At 49.0% G+C, this 14,737-nt stretch overlaps 1 protein-coding gene across 1 annotated transcript in view; it reads left to right on the top strand.

The window, feature by feature from the left end:
• The first annotated feature begins 3,232 nt into the window (after nt 1–3,232).
• Nucleotides 3,233–14,737, top strand: part of MYLK3 (myosin light chain kinase 3) — a 42,159-nt gene continuing 30,654 nt past the window's right edge. The window contains exons 1-3 of the mRNA XM_038008524.2: nt 3,233–3,941; nt 11,559–11,649; nt 13,584–14,016. Of these exons, the coding sequence (XP_037864452.2) occupies nt 3,465–3,941; nt 11,559–11,649; nt 13,584–14,016 (1,001 nt within the window). The 5' untranslated portion in view covers nt 3,233–3,464. The remainder of the gene's footprint in view (nt 3,942–11,558; nt 11,650–13,583; nt 14,017–14,737) is intronic.

Below are 14,737 nucleotides of genomic sequence, written 5' to 3'. Positions count from 1 at the left end.
TTTGATGCCTCCTCCTTCCACAGAAGTCTCAGGACGGTCTGCTCAGCCTCCTGCTGCCTCCTCCTTACCTCATTCCTCCATGTTGAACACCTGCCATGTGCCAGGCAGCTGGTGCCTCCGGGAATCCAGGCCAAGCCCAAGAGGATTGGTCTGCCCTCAGGGAGCTTCCAGCTGTAGCCACCTTCTTAGCAAATGAGCTACCTTGTAAACTTGTTTGTTTACAAGGTTAATGTAAATGCTTAATGAAGACATGACAAATCCTTTTGTAATTTAATTCTTTTTTTTTTTTCTTTTTCGAGATAGAGTCTTGCTCTGTCACCCAGGCTGAAGTGCAGTGGCACCATCTTGGTTCACTGCAACCTCCGCTACCTGAGTTCAAGCGATTCTCATACTTCAACCTCCTGAGTAGCTGAGATCACAGGCGCTCGCCACCATGTCCTGCTAATTTTTGTATTTTTAGTAGGGATGGGGTTTCACCATGTTGGCCAGGCTGGTCTCAAACTCCTGGCCTCAAGTGATTTGCCTGCCGTGGCCTCCCAAAGTCCTGGGATTACAGGCATGAGCCACTGTGCCTGGCCTCAGATAATTCACGTTTGGTATAGGTACATGTCTGGGTATTTGGTGTTTTCCTTTGGATTCATTTAGACTTTGAAGTTATCTTTCTGACTTTATTTATTTATTTATTTATTTATTTATTTTAATTATTATTATTTTTTGGGACAGAGTTTCACTCTTGTTGCCCAGGCTGGAGTGCAATGGCACAATCTCGGCTCACCACAACCTCCGTCTCCCAGGTTCAAGAGATTCTCCTGCCTCAGCCCCCCAAGTAGCTGGGATTATAGGCATGCACCACCACACCTGGCTAATTTTTTGTATTTTTTTAGTAGAGATGGGGTTTCACCATGTTAGCCAGGCTGGTCTTGAAATCCTGACTTCAGGTGATCCACCTGCCTCGGCCTCCCAAAGTGCTGGGATTACAGGCATGAGCCACTGAACCTGGCCTATATATTTATTTTTGAGACAAGAGTCTCGCTCTGTCGCCAGTGGCGCAGTCTCAGCTCACTGCAACTTCTGCCTCACTGGTTCAAGCAATTCTCCTGCCTCAGCCCCCCAAGTAGCTGGGATTATAGGTGCGCGCCACCATGCCCAGCTAATTTTTGTATTTTTAGTAGAGACGGGGTTTCACCATATTGGCCAGGATGTTCTCAATCTCTTGACCTCGTGGTCCGTTCGCTTTGGCCTCCCAAAGTGCTGGGATTACAGGCATGAGCCACTGCCCCCGGCCCTTTCCGGCTTTATTAACCTAGGACTTGCCTGGATGCTGGTTCTCCAGAGGCCAGGGTCTGCCTCTCTTGTCTAGTGGGAATTTTATTCCACAAAAATTATGGGCACCAACTGGGGAGAGGCACAGGGGCTGGGTGTGTTAGACTTCTAGAGACTTCTCTAGGCAGCCATTTTCCCAAAGGTTGGCCCAGGGAGCCCAGATCTGCAGGGAAGTGCTAAGCGTGAAGTGTTGGGAGAGCCCGCTGCCCTGGTCGACTGGGGGAGTCTTCTGTGGCAGATGAGGTCCTCCTGAGGCACACGGTGAATCCCCAGAGGAACTGGAACATGGGGTTACCCCTCAAATTTCCTTTTCCAAGGAGACTTTATTTGTGTGTTTTTCAGCGGCGGTGAATATAACAGACCCTGCTCTTTCTAGCATGTTCTGGGTCATTCCACCAACGACACCCATGGCTGTACTCTCAGGAATGGGTTTGGATTTCTATGTGGGCTGCCCAGGGGCAACTAGCTGGATAGAGGGGTAGGTAGAGAAGGCTGTGGTCAAGCTGTATTTGCATAGCAAGCTCATTGCGTTGATAGGTTAATGGTTTAACATAGCAAAACCTCTAATGGTGCTTTCATGTATTTATTTATTTTGAAGACAGGGTCTCGTTCTGTTGCCCAGCCTGGAGTGCAGTGGCAGGATCAGAGCTCATTGCAGCCTCAAACAATCCTCTTGCCTCAGCCTCCTGAGTAGCTAGGACCACAAGTGTGTGCCACCCTGCCTGGCTTATTTTTTATAGAGACCGGGTCTTGCTCTGTTGCCCAGGCTGGTTTCGAACACCTGGACACAAGCAATCCGCCTGCCAAAGTGCTGGGATTACAGATGTGAGCCACTGCACCCGTCCCTAATAGTGCTTTTAAATTCCAAATGTCCAGGTCAGACTTTTTAATAATTGCTTTTATTCAGAAGGGGGAAGCTTGACGGGGACACTAAAGCCCCCTCCGTTGGGGGCAGCCCTGCCCATGGCTGGACCATCCTCAGGAGGCCGTGTGCCCGCCTGGGCCACCTTGGGCAAATGCCCCTCTCTGGGCCTTGCCTTCTGCCCGAGGGGAGCTGGATGGAAATGGTGTAGGTCAGACTGCCCCGTGGCGTACTTGGGACTTTGAGGGGCTCCCTGTGCCCCACCTCGGGGGTAACCTTAGCATCTCTGCTTGTGTCAGCTTTATTGACTGATACTTCTGTAAAATGTTTTATTTGAACCAAGGACTTCTAAGGCAAAAACATTTGTAAACCACAGGAAACACAGGCCATTATGCTCTGGGTCCCTGCTAAGTCTGTTTGAGTATGGAAACTGCGTGTCTGATACCTGCATAGTTGTTATTGGGGGAGCAAGTGTCTCTGGTGAGTGTCCCCCCGAGGGCCCAGTGAAGAACATGGGCCCTCAGGACAGCACTTGGCAGGTGGCCAGGGCCATTGCCCTCAGTTCTATTTTTAGGTACCAGTGACTAGTGACTGAAGGCCCTGGTGGGGAGGGACCAGCCAGCCACCCCACAGACAGTCTAAACACATGTTCTGAACGCTGGTGTAGTAGGGGCACCTGAAGTTTGTTTTAAATTTGCAGAAGCATCAAAATTTTCATCGTGGCAGAAGTCACAACTTTGCTGAGTGGTCTCACATTCCTTTCTGTCTCTGTCTTGCTTTTTACTGTGACTCTGATATGTGTGGCCTCAGGGCTCTGGGCCTCTAAGGACCTTCCTCTGCCCTGGGATCCCTCCTGGAGCCCAGCCAGCAGGTCCATTCTCCAAAGGACCCTTTCCTTTCCTCTGAACCGAACCAGTAGTTGCATGAACCCTGCCTGCTCTGGGCAGATTCTTAACATATTTGCCCATCAGCAGCCTCTCAGAGAGGAATGTTAAATGCTGCCGTGATGTCAAAGGGGCCCCAAGGAGAAGGGCCTGGGCCGACCTCGGCCTGTCACTCACAGGCCCGTGGAGGGTGGGAGATAAGCAAAGCCAAGGTACAGGAAGAACCCGGGTCTCTGCGCTCCTCACACAGCCCAGGCCATCATGGGGGTTGGTGGTGCCGGGAGGCTGTCAGCTGCGGAGGACAATGACCTTGCAGACACCACCGCCTGAGTGAGAACCAGGGGTCTGTGCCTCTCATCATTCCCCACTCTTACCCTGGTCAAGCCTGCACCAGCATGTCAGGAACCTCCAAGGAGAGTCTGGGGCACTGGGGGCTGCCAGGGTTGGGCAAGGCCTGCTTAACCACCATGGACAAAAAGCTGAACATGCTGAACGAGAAGGTGGACCAGCTCCTTCACTTCCAAGAAGATGTCACAGAGAAGTTGCAGAGCGTGTGCCGAGACATGGGCCACCTGGAGCAGGGCCTGCGCAGGCTGGAGGCCTCCCGGGCACCAGGCCCAGGCGGGGCTGATGGGACTCCCCGCGCTGACACCCAGGCCGGGTGGCCCGAGGTCCTGGAGCTGGTGAGGGCCATGCAGCAGGATGCGGCCCAGCACGGTGCCAGGCTGGAGGCCCTCTTCAGGATGGTGGCTGCGGTGGACAGGGCCATCGCTTTGGTGGGGGCCACATTCCAGAAATCGAAGGTGGCGGATTTCCTCATGCAAGGGCATGTCCCCTGGAGGGGAGGCAGCCCAGGTGACAGCCCCGAGGAGGTTGGTTCCTGCTTCCCTGCCCTAGCTGGACGGGAGGCCCCGGCCCTGGTGGGAGACTGGCCAGGCAGCCAGTGTTTGGAGAGCTGGAGGCATGGTGTCCCCTTCCTGTGTGACCTGTTGGTGGGGAAAAGGAGAGCCGGAACCTTAAACGGGTCATAAGTGGATTTCCAGGCAGGATACTGCCTGCCATTCTCCCGAGGGAAGGGAAGAAGCGGGGCTCTGGCCAGGACTACAGGGTCTTGGCAGCTCCAGGGAACCTAGCCGTGGGGGACACGCTGGTGGTTTGGGAGAGAGGACCACCACACTTCTCTGACACCCCCGTGACTGCCCTTCTGCTCCTTCACACATGGGGTGGGACAGGCAGGAGTGGCCAGTCTCTCCTGATGGAGCCCTGCTCAGAAACCCACCCGCCACCTCCTGTTCCCAACCTTGAGCTTAGCTCCAGAGGGGGTGGACAGTGCAGCTGCCTGTGGGGAGACGAGTGTTGACAGTGACCCAGGGGGACAGCAGGCAGGAGCCGGAGCCTGGGGGTGGAGGGTGGCATTCCTGGGAGCGGCTGTTCCCAAGAGTTGCATAATCAATCCTGCAGGCTAATGGAAGCTTGGCCGCTGGGAGAAGGATATGGGGGGTGAGGTCTGCAGAGGGAACACCCTGTTTGGGGACAGCTAGGGGTCAGCCACTTAACAACACTCAGACAACCTGGAGCCACCATTTCAGACCCCTGAAGTGACTTACCAGCCTCTGGCAAGAGATGAGCTGGGGTCAAAGGGGTCTGTGCTTGACTCTGTGTCAGCTGCCGAGGACAGGAGCATGCCTCCCCTCCCCGCACCAGGCCGGAGCTCCCCTGCTGCCCCTTCCCCTCCCTGCCCTGCAGCTCCTGTCAGAGCTGCCCCTCTCCCCAGCCCCTGCTGTCTCCACGGTGCCTCTCCTGAGGGCTTGGCCTACAGGGCAGTGTGACCCTAACCAAGCCCAGCTTTAAAAAAATAAAATTATGTTGGGTGCAGTGGCTCATGCCTGTAATCCTAGTGCTTTGGGAGGCCAAGGTGGGAGGATTTCTTGAGGCCAGGAGTTTGAGACCAGCCTGGGCAACATAGTAAGACCCCGTCTCTACAAAAAATAAATTTAAAAATTTGCCAGGCATTGTGGCACATACCTGTAGTCCTAGCTACTCGGGAGGCTAAGGTGGGAGAATTGTTTGAGCCCTGGAAACGGAGGCTTTAGTGAGCTATGTTTGTGCCAGTGCCCTCCAGCCTGGGTCACAGAGTGAGGCCCTGTCTCTTAAAAAAAGAAAGAAATTTAATCTAGTTATAGTCAGCCCTCCATATTTGTGGGTTCTACATCTGCAGATTCAATCAAATCTCAGATCAAAATGTAGTTAGTCCTATGATGGTGTGTCCGTACTGAGCATGTACAGGTTTTTCTTTCTTGTCATTATTCTCTAAATAATAATACAGTTGTTACACGATAGTATAACAACTACTCATATAGCATCTACATTGTATTAGGTATTATAAGTAATCTAGAGGTGATTTAAAGTGTATGGGAGGATGTGTGGAGGTTACATGCAAATACCATGACATTTTATATCAGGGACTTCAGCAGCCATAGATCTTGGTGTGGAGGGGGCCCAGGAACCGATCCCTGGCAGATACAGAGTCACAACTGTAAGTAATAAAATAGATCTAATCAATAGCGTTAACAAAATTAATATGCACGTAGTAAAAAAATAATAATGTAAAGAGCATACATCTCCTTCCTATTCCATCCCCCAGGCTCCAGAACACCAATACCCTGCCCCGCAGGCAAGCGTGGGTTCTGATTTCCTTTGAATCCTTCCAGATAGAGGCTGTGTCTACAAGCAACTTGATATCCACAGCACCCTTTTGTTTTGTTTTGTTTTTCCCACAATCTGTCCACCAGAATTGCTTTGTTGATTTGTTTTGTTTTTGAGATGGAGCTTCACACTGTCACCGAGGCTGGAGTACAATGGTGTGATCTTGACTCACTGCAACCTCCGCCTCCTGGGTTCAAGCGATTCTCCTGTCTCAGCCTCCTGAGTAGCTGGGATTACAGATACCCACCACCATGCCTGGCCAATTTTTTTGTATTTTTAGTAGAGATGGGGTTTCACCATATTGGCCAGGTTGGTCTCGAACTTCTGACCTCAAGTGATCTGCCCGCTTCGGTCTCTCGAAGTGCTAGGATTACAGGTGTGAGCCACCGCTCCTGGCAGAATTGTTTTATTTTAATTTAAATGTTATTCACATTGTCCTGGCCCTGATTTCTAATATTTTACTTAATATATTTTGGGCATTGATTGATGTTTATATTATTATGAATATATTCCGAGTGCTCCCTCTGGGGGGCTGTGTCTTCAGTTGTTAACCAGCCCAGATCCTCGTTTGTTTCTATTGTTTCTCATTTTTGGCAACTATACATAGTGATGCAGTGAATATCCATAGATGTATGTCACTGAACACAAGTGTGAGTTTATCTGCATGATACACTCCCACAGTGGAAATGCCAACCAAATGGTAAATTGATAGGGATAAAGGCAAATCAGCCTTCAAAGAAGTTACTCCAAATCAGTCTCCTACCATCAAGGTGTGGGAATGCTTTTGATTCTTTGCCTTTCTGGTGAATGAAAATGGGAAATTATTGTGCTTTTTTTTTTTCTCTTTTCCCCACCCACTTCTCCCTTCGGATTATTTTAAGGAAATCTGAGATGTTGGATCATTTCTTTCATAAACGTTTTAGCATTTATAGCAAAAAGATAAGGGCTCTTTTAAAAAAACATAATCTTGATATGTCATCACACCTAAAAAAGTGAATAACTTTATTTATTTATTTTTATTTAGAGACAGGGTCTCACTACGTTGCCCAGGCGGGTCTTGAGCTCCTGGGCTCAAGCGATCCTCCTGCCTCAGCTTCCCGAAGTGTTGGGATTATAGGCACAAGCCACTGCACTGGGCCGAATGATAAGTTTTTAGTATTACTGAAGTTCGGTGTTCTAATTTCCCTGATTATCTTATACTTTAAAAATATTTTAGGCTGGGCAAGGTGGTTCAAGCTTGTAATCCCAGCACTTTGGGAGGCTGAGGCGGGGGATCATCTGAGGTCAGGAGTTCGCGACTAGCCTGGCCAACATGCTGAAACCCTGTCTCTAATAGAAATACAAAAATTAGCTGGGCATGGTGGTACATGCCTGTAATGTCAGCTACTCAGGAGGCTGAGGCAGGAGAATTGCTTGAACCCAGGAGGTTGGAGGTTGCAGTGAGCCAAGATTGTGCCACCATACTCCAGCCTGGGCAACAAGACCAAAAACTCCATCTTAAAAAAAAAAAAAGCTGGGTGTGGTGGCTCACACCTGTAATCCCAGCACTTTGGGAGGCCAAGGTGGGCAGATCACAAGGTCAGGAGTTCGAGACTAGCCTGGCCAATATGGTGAACCCCCCCCCGTCTCTACTAAAATTCAAAAATTAGCTGGGTGTGGTGGCGGGCACCTGTAGTCCCAGCTACCCGGGAGGCTGAGGCAGAAGAATCACTTGAACCCGGGAGGCAGAGGTTGCAGTGAGCCGAGATTGCACCACTGCACTCCAGCCTGGGCGGCAGAGTGAGGCTCTGTCTCACACACACACAAAAATAAATAAATAAAATAAAAATTTACAGTTTATTGTATCAGACCCAAATAAGACAATTATTTTTATGTCTCTTTAAAGCTAACCTTTTGAACTTACGAAAAAATTTTAGGTTTTTACTATGGAAAATTTCAAATATAACCAAAACTAGACTAATATATCTTATAGTTTTGATTTATATTTATTTTGCTAGAAGACTGAACATCACTCACAGGTTTGAAACCTTTTGTATTTTCTGTGGACTGCCTGCTCATATCTTTTCTCCCTCTTTCCTATTTTGTTTTTGTTTTTTTTTTTTGCCTTTTTCTTATTGATTTGTAAGAGTGCTTCGTGTAGTAATGAAATTAGCTGTTACATATGTTGCATGAAGGCATTTCTGGGTAAGGGAAGTCATAGAACTTCCTACTTTTTGAGTTCTTGTGCCATTTCCCGTCTGTCCTGCTCCACTGGAACTTGCTAAATCTCTCCTCTGGCCCTGGCGTTTAATAAACATATCAGGAATGTCTTTAGGTTTGGTCCAGTCTCCCCATCAGGCTGTCGGCTGCTGATTGGCCCATGACAGGAAACCTCTGCTTCCCTCCATGTTGTGAGGCCAGGGCAGGTCTTGCAGGAAGGGCTCAGAGAATGAGCGGTGAACTGAGACACAGCCACGGCTGCTAAACACATCGTCAGTGCTGAATGCTGTGCATTATGGAGGCTTCTTGGGGACTGAGTTTCCTGGGAGAGTGGAGCATGGCAACCATCTTTGGAATGGAATTAAATCCTAGCACTGGCGATTAAATTTGAAAATTGTGCCAGGACTTTGTGAAGGTCCTCCTGAGATCTTCAGAAGTCTCCAGCGGCACTTCATTTGGTTCCAGCAGTGAATTTGATGATACCTGGAAGCCAGGTGTGCTCTCCTGGAAAACAGCCCCAGGCATATGTGTTCAGAGGCACCAGTCCTCTAGAATGGTGTGTGAGGAAGCACAGAAACAGCAGGGACTAGAAGGCTGAGCCCTGAAGACAGAACCCAGCTGGGGGTGGGGGGTGCACATGCATGGGCCTGCCTACCCTAAAGACGGGGGAAGCAGAGGACAGTTTGAGCCCAACAAGGTCTGCCAAAGGACAGTCTGTCCAAGTCCCTTTCTGCCAGTGGGTGAAAGAGGAGGAGGTCTATTTCATGCCTCCAGTCCCCCCAGCTCTGGGGGCGGCAGGACAGAGTCTGCAGAAGGATAAGGGGGAACTGTCTGCCGAGCAGGGGATCTGGGCCACGTTGATGACTCTGGTGATCCTGGTGACAGTGGCAGCGAGCAGTTTTGATGAAGTGCCTCCCCCACGCCAGGTGCTGGGCTGTGTGTTCTCCATGTGCTATGTCCTTACTGTTCAGAGGTCAAAGCTTGGTGTCCTGGAATCGCAAAGTAATGAGCAGGTAGTAATTTAGAGTAGTGGGCACGGTATAGACAAACAGTGGAACAAACACCTTAGGGTTGGGGAGACATTTGGGACAGCTGTAGTGCCCTGCTTAGAGGAGACTGCCCTAGCCGAGTTTTGCCATCTTGGCCTAGAGTTGCCAGATCTTCAGGTTTTTTTCTGTGTGTGTGTGTGTGTGTGTTTTTTTTTTTTTTTGACAAGAGTCTTACTCTGTCCCCCAGGCTGGAGTGCAGCAGTGTGATCTGGGCTTACTGCAACCTCTGCCTTCCGGGTTCAAGTGATTCTCCCTGCCTCAGCCTCCCGAGTAGCTGGGATTACAGGTGCCTGTCACCATGCCTGGCTAATTTTTGTATCTTTGTAGAGACAGGGTTTCACCTCACCATATTGGCCAGGCTGATCTTGAACTCCTGACCCCAGGTGATCCACCCTCCTCAGCCTCCCAAAGTGCTGGGATTATAGGTATGAGCTACCATGCCCGGCCATCCTCAGATTTTTTAAGAAAAGCTGGGAACTTAGATTTTTTTTTTTCTAGAGAGTTTTATTAAGGTTTAGTAACTACATAATAATTATGATGGTATAATTTACATGTAATAAACTGCACATACACACAAACTATGCACATTTCAAATATATAGCTCCACAAATGTTTCTATCCATGTCACTACCACCACAGTAAAAATGGGAAACAATTCTGTCACCCCAAAAGGGATCCTAACTGTAAAAATCTCATAGATTTTAAAAGTTGGGAACAAATTGAAAAATTTAAACCTGGGTAACAAAGTGAGTACTTTGTCTCTATAAAACAACGTCAACCAACAATTAGCTGGAGGTGGCAGCACGTGCCTGTAATCCCAGCTACTCGTGAGGCTGAGGTGAGAGGATCACTGGATCACTTAATCCTGGAAGGTTGAGGCTGCAGTGAGCTGGGATCCAAACACTGCACTCCAGCCTGGAAAACAGAGCGAGACCATGTCTCAAAAAAAAAAAAAAAAAAAATCCAAGCCCAACAAAATATGTCCTGAGCTGTTTTTGACCTCTGGGCTTCTAATTAAGGGCTTCTGTGGCAAGGCAGGGGAAGACCCTGGCTGGGCCCCCAGGCGTAAGGCACTCACTGATACAGGGGCTTCTCTTGCCTTGGCCACAGAAGCCCCAAGACTGGTGAGTGCTTTACACCTCGGGGGCAAGCAAGGCTCTGGGCTGTGGCTGGCACTGCTGCTGTAACATGTGCCAGAATTCATTTTAGGGACTTCATCGAAGGGTGCAAACCCCAGAAGCACCATGCTCTTGCATGAGGACCCAGCAAGAGGTCAGACCATCTGGAAATACTTGCTTAAGTATGGACTAGCTGAGCATACTGAGGGCTCTGGGCTGTTTTATGGGTGAAAGCATGGGCAGGCCAGACACTGGTCTGGTGTGGACCATTTGGATTTAAGGAAAAGCTGCTGAGAGCTTCTCTGGGTCAGTGTCCTTACACTGGGCTCATTTAACATTGATAGCTCTTGGTTCCTGGCAGGACAAAATCAGCAGAGCTATTGAGCACCCACTATGTGCTGGGCACACTTCTAGGACATTTGCACATTACTCCCAAATCTTCCCACTGACTCTATAAGGCCGATAATGTGATTATCCCCATTTTACAGATGAGGAAAGTGAGATGCAGAGAATTTAAGGATCTTGAGTCCATGCCCCTGGCTACACTGCTACACTGTAAAGAGGTGACCATGGGATCCCCCAACCCAGCTCCCAGGCACACATTACTAATTGACCTTGGCACTGTTTCCCCTTAAGCAGGGATTTGACTTCAGAATTCAACCGAAACCAATGCTGTAGTAGCCATGATCAATTGATCTGGGTTGGCATATTAAGATTATTTTTCATCTCTGGCCAGGCATGGTAGCTCACACCTGTAATCCCAGCACTTTGGGAGGCCTAGGAGGGAGGGTAGCTTAAGTCCAGGAGCTCGAGACAAGCCTGGCCAACATGGTGAAACCCTGTCTCTACTAAAAATACAAAAATTAGCCGCGCATGGTGATGCATGCCTGTAATCCCAGCTACTCGGGAGGCTGAGCTGGGAGGGTCTTTTGAACCTGGGAGGCAGAGGTTGCAGTGAGCTGAGACTGTGCCTCTGCATTGCAGCCTGGATGACAGAGCAAGACCTTGTCTCAAAAAAAAAAAAAGAAAATATACACACACACACACACACACATATATTTAAATGATTATTTTCCATCTCTAGTCTTAAGTCCTTTGGGGTCCAGCCTATTTTGAACCCTATATCAGGAGCTGGGTTCATCCCTTATGGGGAATATGGTGAAGCCCTGGAAAGGAAGTGGTTCTTGGTGTGAAGCTGGGTGCCTCCTCTTTTAAATTTTATGACATTGGGAAGGCCTCAGTGTCCTTCTCTCTAAAGTGGTAACTGCAGTGTCTACTCTCCAATGTTACTGTGATACTGTGTGAAATAACCTAAATGCCCTTACCTTAAGCACGCGGGAGGTGCTCAGCAAATGTCTGTGGCCTGAAAGGCAATATTGATGATAATGATGACATTTTTTTATGGTTGTTATTTTAGAACAAAGAGCGAGTGGAAGAAGAAGGAGCAAAACCAAAGCCTGTGCTGAGCGCCAGTGGGGTGCAGTCTGATGCCAGGGAGCCTGGGGAAGGTGAGTGGGACCCCATTTGCTTTATCTGACATTGCAGACACAACAGCTTCAGAATAAAGTCCCCAACAACATGGCCCACAGTATGATTCCTGGGCAACTGTCAAAGCTTCTTTTTTTTTGTTTGTTTTTGCAGTTTTTTTTTGTCATATATATCCCACCAGAGACACATAGTCAATTGCTATGTTTCAAAACCACTTGGAATACGGTTGACCCTTGAACAACTCGGGGTTGGGGAACTGACTTTCTGCACAGTTGAAAATTCAAGTATAATTTTTGACTTTTCCAAAATATAACTACTGATAGCCTTCTGTTGACTGGAAGTCTTGCTGATAACATAAATAAGCGATTGTAATGGTATTCTTACAATAGAGTAAGCTAGAGAAAAGAAAATGTTATTATGATGCTCACAAGGAAGATAAAATATATTCCCTATTCATTCCGTGGAAGTGGGTCTTCATTCTTGTCATTTTCACATTGAGTAGGCTGACGAGGACGAGGAAGGTGAGAGGTTTGTCTCACTGTCTTGGTGGCAGAGGAGGAAGAAAATCTGCATCTAAGTGAACTTACGCAGTTCAAACCTGTGTTGCTCAAGGGCCAACTGTAGTACCTTTCTGTGCAGGCGATGCCACCAACTTGGTACTCAAATGCTTTAAATGTTTATGGATTACTTTGTTAACCTTTAATTTTCTTGTATAATTTTGCATGATATTTACATGGTTCCAAAGTCAAATAGACAAAACAATGTGTATTAAGAGAAGTCTAGAGGCCAGATGCAATGGTTCCTTCCTGTAATCCCAGCAATTTGGGAGGCCAAGGCAGGAGTATCACTTGAGCCCAGGAGTTTGAGACAAGCCTGGGCAACATAGTGAGACTCCATCACTATGAATTTTTTTTTTTTTTTTTTTTTTTTTTTTTTTTTGCTTAAAAATAAGAGGCCGGGCACGGTGGCTCACACCTGTAATCCCAGCACTTTGGGAGGCTTAGGTGGGCAGATCACCTGAGGTTAGGAGTTTGAGACCAGACTGGCCAACATGGTGAAACACTGTCTCTACTAAAAATACAAAAATTAGCAAGCATGGTGGCATGTGACTGTAATCCCAGCTACTTGGGAGGCTGAGGCAGGAGAATTGCTTGAACCAGGGAGGTAGAGGCTGCAGTGAGCCGAGATCATGCCACTGCACTCCAGCCTGGGTGACAAGAGTGAGACTCTGTCTCAAAAAAAAATAAATAAATAAAAGAGAAGTCTATCTTCTACCTTTGTTCTCTGCACCCCGCTTCCTCCCCTGATACGTAAGTAACCATTTAAAAAGCTTTTGTCTTTTCTTTCCCTTGAGGTCCAGTCTACCTAGACAACATGGTCAGTGGTTATGTGCACACGTGCACACATGCACACTCACACATGCTCCCTTCTTAGAGAAACAGGACCCCAGACACACCGTTCTCCACCTGGCTTTCTTTCACTTACAGTATATTCAGAGATCACTCCATAGTTGCGCTTAAAGATGGTTTTTTTGAGACAGGATCTCACTCTGTTGCCCAGGCTGGAGTGCAAGTGGCATGAACTTGGCTCACTGCAACCTCTATCTACTGTGCTCAATCAATCCTCCTGCCTCAGCCTCCGAAGTAGCTCAGATTGCAGGCATGTGCGACCATGCCCAACTCATTTAAAAATTTTTATTTTTAGTAGAGACAATCTTTCACTGTGTTGCCCAGGCTTCCATAGAGATATTAATTTCTTCTTTTTCACGACTGTGCCACACTCCTTGTTGGATGCTTCATGGTTTAGTCAACCAGCCCCTTTCATTTGGGTTGTTTCCAGTCTTTGGCTATTGTAAACCTGAGCACTGAATGGCCTTGTACAGATTCCTTGCAGTATCTTTGCGGCAGACTCCTCCACATGGGAGTGCATTTTTGTCCTGCCTGTTTTCCTGTAGAGAGCCAGAAGGTGGACGTGCTGGAGGGGACAGTGGAGAGGCTGCCCCCCATCAGAGCTTCGGGGCTGGGAGCTGACCCCGCCCAGGCATGGGCCTCACCAGGCCAGGGAGATGGTGTTCCTGGCCCAACCCAGGCATTCCCTGGCCACCTGCCCCTGCCCACAAAGGTGGAAGCCAAGCCTCCTGAGACACCCAGCGAGAGCCCCAGGACTGGCCTGGAATTGGCTCCAGCACCCGGCAGGGTCCATGTGGTCTCCCCGAGCCTGGAGGTTGCACCAGGTGCAGGACAAGGAGCATCATCCAGCAGGCCTGACCCTTGGCCCTTAGAGGAAGGCACGAGGTTGACTCCAGGGCCTGGCCCCCGGTGCCCAGGGCCTCCAGGGCTGCCATCCCAGGCCAGGGCAGCCCACAGTGGTGGAGAAACACCTCCAAGGTAAGGGGAGCTCTTCCAGGCTGGGCGAGGGAGGGGATGGACTGCGGCGCCTCGCTGGAGCTCAGCTGTGGGCAGCATCCACTGCATCCATGTTCCTGGGCTGTTCTTGCAAGGGAAATGGGAAGGAGGCCTGGGTCCTGCCTCTGGGAGCTTAGAGTGCCACTGCTCACCGGCTGCCCACTAGAAATACCTGGGGGTAGTTTGGAAAATAAAGATGCCTGGAGATGTGGATTGAATTGGTCTGGAGTGAGTTTCAGGAATTAGATTTTTTTTTATATGCTCCCCAGGTGGTTCTAATGGAGAGCAGGGTTGAGAATCACTAGCTCTAAGATCAGTACTAACAGTAGCTAAAAGATGGGGCTCATGGAGCACCTGCTCCAGGCTGGCCATTGGCTGGGCATTTCACCGGCTTCGCCTTTTATTCTCAAGCCGTCCGCAGGAGATGAATGTGGTTGTCATCCCCATTTCATTGATGAGAATACTTAGGCTCCAAGTGCCCAGGGCCCCACAGCTAGGAATTCATAAGAGTTGGGGTCTGAATCCGGGTTACCGGATTCCGGAACCTGTGCCCCAATCACTGCACCATCCTGCTTCCTCGAGTCGACATTTAATTAAGTTCTAAATAATACGGTGAGGCAAGAAGGACAGGAAGCTCAGGAATGTGAGAGGGGTGCAGGCTGAGTCAGCCCCAGGGGCTTTCGGGAGGCTCATGCAGAAGTCC

Source organism: Chlorocebus sabaeus, chromosome 5, assembly GCF_047675955.1.
Source record: "Chlorocebus sabaeus isolate Y175 chromosome 5, mChlSab1.0.hap1, whole genome shotgun sequence".
Classification (NCBI taxonomy): domain Eukaryota; kingdom Metazoa; phylum Chordata; class Mammalia; order Primates; family Cercopithecidae; genus Chlorocebus; species Chlorocebus sabaeus.
The sequence above is the reverse complement of the archived record's forward strand: the minus strand, read 5'-3'. Positions and strand labels throughout refer to the sequence as shown.